The following is a 5,000-nucleotide window of genomic DNA, read 5'->3' as shown; positions in this document are numbered from 1 at the left end:
TGTGTGCGTGTTTGTAAGCACATTAGTACCAATTCCCTGCTTTACAAAGCCAAGCAGCAAGGCTAAATCCACAGAGGCAAGACTTTCAAAGGTACATTTAGACTAACATGGCAAACTCTCTGATCAACAGTAGCGAGTCTGTTCCCGATTCGACCAACTAAGAAAACACTACGTAATCCAAACGCACCGACGCCATTATTTTACATGAACTCCAAAGGGATTTAGAGTTAGGAAACAGACACAGGACCCATAATCCCTCTTTGGAACTGCCAGCAAAGCCAACTTGTTGCTAAACTGGTGGTCGGTGTAGGTTATGTCCCCATGTTGGCTGCAACTGTATATTGTATAAGTCGGTGATGCTGGATCCACTAGACAGTCACATTCCTGCTACAGCAGTCTTTAACAGGGCTGTGTCAGGGCCTGTCTAGCGCTGCACCGGCACGCATTGTGTTATCATAACAGGCGGCACGCACGCGCGCGCACACACACACACACACAAAGTCGTGGTTCACCATACCACCTGACGCACTGCATCCATTAACAGCATGTTACAACACAACACAAAATAGACCACTGTCACATAGACTGCTACAACACAAGACACGCGGCTGCCATGCTCAATGTCCTCACTCATCTCAATTATTCACTAATGCATGTCTGTCTGCCCGTAACAAAGCTAAATGATAGAGCTGGCTGTGTGTGTGTGTGTGTGTGTGTGTGTGTGTGTGTGTGTGTGTGTGTGCGCGCGCGCATCTTTATAGTACAATACAAGGAAGGAGCACCAGTTTAGGCTGTAGTGCCCTCGGGCGAAGATCTGATATCAGCTAAACTGACCCACCCCAAATCACAAAAGACTAGATCACTGTCTTCTCCAAAACGTTGTTAGCGGAGAAGTTACACATAAATAAGTGTGTGTGCGTGCGTGTGTGTGCGCGTGTGTCTTGAGTGGTGACTCACCGTCCTGGCCCCGGGGGACAGCGCTCCGTTGGCGAGGTAGGGGTTACCCAGGTTGCTGAGGTTAGCGAGGTCCGGGATCATCAGGAATGGATAGCCTGCGTACGGGGAGGGCTTAAACAGCCCCCCATCCTGCTGTCTCCTGAATGCTGAGATGGAGAAATACATGGGAGGGGGGTTCGTGATTATGTGCCTGACTACTTGCACATGTAAGATTGATTTGTAACAAAGGTTATAGAACTGAAGAGAGAGAGAGAGAGAGAGAGAGAGAGAGAGACGTTTTAGCCCCAGAGGGAGAGCAAAAAGTGATGCATTGTTGCAAGAGTTGAGCTTTACCTTCTGCAAAGAACTCCCTCTGCCTTGCATAACTTTCCAAGTCTGGTCTGGGCCGAGGGCGTCTGTCCGCCTGTAAACACACACACACACACACACACACACACACACACACACACACACACACACACACACACACACACACGCGCATCAGTGAAATGTAGACACCGAGGTAGGTTGATCTAGGGATTTGTTGTTGTTTATTTTGACTATTCTAGTCAATCGACCAAGTGATCAACTAGCACGTAGCATGCTAGTTAGCTCGCTAACGTAAACCAGGCTAATATTAGCCACCTAGCTAGCTAGCATAGCTAGCCCCAACGGTACCTCCGAGTCAGACGAGCTGCTGTTGTTCTCGGACTCGTTGACCAGAGAGGACTTGACGTCGTCCAGGTCCCGTTCGGCGGACACATTCTCCGAGATCTTCTCCTCCTGTTCGCCCTCGTCCTTGAAGGAGATCAGCTCGTCGTTGGCCCCCAGGTCGTCGCCTCCTCCCCCGTCCAACTGCGGCATGTCGGACTGCGGATCACAACCAGCAACCTACTTCGTCTCGTTGCCAGCTAGCTAGCTACTCCGTTCGGACAAACGCATTTATCGAATTTAATTAGCTGGATAATATTAGTGTAAGCCCTTCTGTTGTTTAGGGGAGAGGAAGGTTAGCTAACTAGTTTGCTAACGGGTTAATTTCCTAACTGTAAAAAGTCGCATTCAATGCACATTCGTTTTCTTGCTCAAATTCCTGAGGTTGGACGGTTGGTCTTCCTTCTTGTTCCGTCTCTCCACACGGGAAAAAAGTAGAAACTCTCACTTTGATTAAAAAACAGGACACATCCACACTGTAAAATCCATACGTGCGAATTTCTTTCGCCACAACTTTGGTTAAAATCACGTAAAAACCGAGAAAGAAAGCAGCTATGGAAGCCGTTAGCGAGGGAGCAGGCGTTACACACGCACAACAAAAAAAAAAAAAAGTTTCTTCGGGTTGTGTGTTCCCAAAGAAACCCGTCCGAACTGCCCTATTTTCTGATTTCCCCGACGTTTATCCAATTTGCACGATGTATAACGTCCATTGACCGCGTTTAAAGTGGCCGTTTCCGCATATTAGACTCCTTGCTGATTCAAGGAAAAGTTGCTTGTTGGTTGGTCGTCCGGAGCCGTGGGAACTGAGGGCCGTGTTTCTGAAGCGGAGTGGAAGGAAAAGCCAGGCAGTCGGGAGAGGCGAGGGGGGAGGAGACAAGGACGACGGTAGATGCTGATCTAGGATCAGTTTATACATAGTAGTTCCAGCTTCGGCTACGTTAACGGAATGTGCAAAACCGATCCCAGAACAGTCAAGAGTGGCGACAACTTCACCCCCACTCTGACCAAGGGAGACGAGGGGGAAGAAGGGGGAGTCTTTTTGGGCGGAAAAATTACCCCTGATTCACTTGAGGGCCAGACAGAGTAGCGTCACCATTAGTATAGGGTCCAAGTTTGTCCTTGCCCCGGTGACCTGATCAGGAAAAACTAGCTAAACCAGACTTGGCTACAAATAGCTTTAGTGAGCAATGCAATCTTATCATTAGGCTTTGTATAGTGATCAGGAAAACTGACCATTCTTGAGTTGTTGTTCTACAACTAACCTATTGTTCTTCTATCGTTTTAGTCCAAGCCTTACCTACCTGTCTCCTGTCTTCTTGACCCAAGTTACAGGCACTATGTGAACTGAATTTCATATAGCTTGTGTTCTCTTCACACATATGCAGCTATCACATGTTCTAGACATGGAACATGCTACGGGGTTAGTCAGGGGTCACGGGTACGACCAGCTGGAATAACCATGAACGCGCAACACACATGTTAGGTCCATCAACGTGGCTCTGCAGCTTTCAACATAGGACAGACTCAACCGGGAGAGAGAGGGGGAGAGAGAGGGTGAAAGATGTAGGAAGGGAGAGAGAGAGGGAGAGGGTGAAAGATGTAGGAAGGGAGAGAGGGAGAGAGAGAGGGTGAAAGATGGAGGAAGGGAGAGAGAGAGAGAGAGAGGGTGAAAGATGTAGGAAGGGAGAGAGGGTGAAAGATGTAGGAAGGGAGAGAGAGGGTGAAAGATGGAGGAAGGGAGAGGGAGAGAGAGGGTGAAAGATGTAGGAAGGGAGAGAGAGGGAGAGAGAGGGTGAAAGGTGTAGGAAGGGAGAGAGAGAGAGAACGGGGGGTGGGGGAGGGGCAAAAACTTCACAGATACCCCCACATACCCCCCCTTCACAGATTATATAATGTGTGCCATCACACTATTGCCACTGCTGCAGTCTCAGCATAGCTCGTTGCCCCCTCCTCTGTCAGAGTTCAGGCCTCTGTCTCGGTCTGCTTCACTGATTCGGTGGTTCAACACTTCCACACTGCCGGGATTCCAAGTGTGTAAATTCCATGAGACTGCGCTGTGCTCTCCGTGTGTGTGCTTTGTGCAGTCAGTGTGTGTGTGTGTGTGTGTGCATGCACGTGCGTGTGTGTGTGCTCTGTGCAGTCAGTGTGTGTGTGTGTGTGTGCATGTGCGTGTGTGTGCTTTGTGCAGTCAGTGTGTGTGTGTGTGTGTGTGTGTGTGTGTCTGTAACCTGAGCTTTTGGTCTGTTATCAGCTCTGACATCTCCTGACTTCCCCCCCCTCTCTCTCTCTGTCTCTCTCTCTCTGTGTCTCTCCCTCTCTCCCTCTCTCTCTCTCTCTCTCTCTCTCTCCCCTCCCTCTCTCTCTCTCTCTCTCTCTCTTCCCTCCCTCTCTCTCTCTCTCTCTCTCCCCTCCCTCTCTCTCTTCCCCCCTCTCTCTCTCTCCCTCGCTCTCTCTCTCTCTCTCTCCCCCCCCCCCTCTCTCTCTCTCTCTCCCCTCTCCCTATCCCTCTCCCTCCCTCTCTCTCTCTCTCCCTCTCTCTCCCTCTCTCTCTCTCTCTCTCTCTCTCTCTGTAGCCCAGGGCTGTGAGACAGGGGAGAGCCCTGTCTTTGTCTGCCTGTCCTCATCTTTCCTTGCCACAGACTCTGTCTCAATCTCTGGTCTTCCACGGACAGGTTTTTACCACAAAAATGAATTATATCTCTTACAATTCACCCCAGGCATTTTCAAGCTGACAGAACGTGTTTCTGTATGTGTGTGTGTGTGTGTGTGTCTGTACTCTGTACAAGCTTCTTTTAGTGATATGAATCATCAGGGGTTTGCTCATTTGACCTGACCCAATGCCTGCAGATCAGTAGCACCCAGCAGACAGACAGCAGGACAACGGATCTCCATTCATGTGGAGCGGAGGTAGAGGGTCTAGTCCATGGAGGTATTATGATAGTCCAGTCCAATCCTGCTCTGGCTGAGTCAGCAGAGGGGATGTGTGGAAAAGAGAGAGAGAGAGAGAGGGAGAGAGAGAGAGAGAGAAAGAGTGAGATATTCACATCTGGAGTCTGAAATACACGAGGGAAAGACAAGAGTTTTTTTTACCATATCCATTTTTTTTCTGCACTGAGGAAAAGGGGTGAGGCACTTAAAATCTGTGACCGTGTTACTTAAATACACATTCTGACCTGACAGGTTCTAAAGATAAAATCCATTAAGATGCCTGCAACACCCCCCCCCCCCCCTCCTCGCAGCTAAAGTCAACCAACACCAACGTTGGATTGGTTTACCATGTTTGTTGGTGACTGTTGGTGTCGGTTGGATGGATTTTTTTATTGGTGAACAAGCTGAAGTTTAAACTTCCAACA

The 5,000-nt window shown here is 49.2% G+C and overlaps 1 protein-coding gene across 1 annotated transcript in view; it reads right to left on the bottom strand.

Moving 5' to 3' along the window:
* Positions 1-2,039, bottom strand: part of tcf7l1a (transcription factor 7 like 1a) — an 18,170-nt gene extending 16,131 nt beyond the window's left edge. The window contains exons 1-3 of the mRNA XM_084461249.1: positions 1,615-2,039; positions 1,291-1,360; positions 958-1,103 (exon numbers count right to left, since the gene is read on the bottom strand). Coding sequence (XP_084317375.1) covers positions 958-1,103; positions 1,291-1,360; positions 1,615-1,800 — 402 coding nt within the window. The 5' untranslated portion in view covers positions 1,801-2,039. The remainder of the gene's footprint in view (positions 1-957; positions 1,104-1,290; positions 1,361-1,614) is intronic.
* Positions 2,040-5,000: the final 2,961 nt, after the last annotated feature.

The sequence above is a fragment of the Borostomias antarcticus genome, assembly GCF_949987555.1.
Source record: "Borostomias antarcticus genome assembly, chromosome: 2".
Taxonomy (NCBI): domain Eukaryota; kingdom Metazoa; phylum Chordata; class Actinopteri; order Stomiiformes; family Stomiidae; genus Borostomias; species Borostomias antarcticus.
This window is presented reverse-complemented; position numbering and strand designations above follow the sequence as displayed.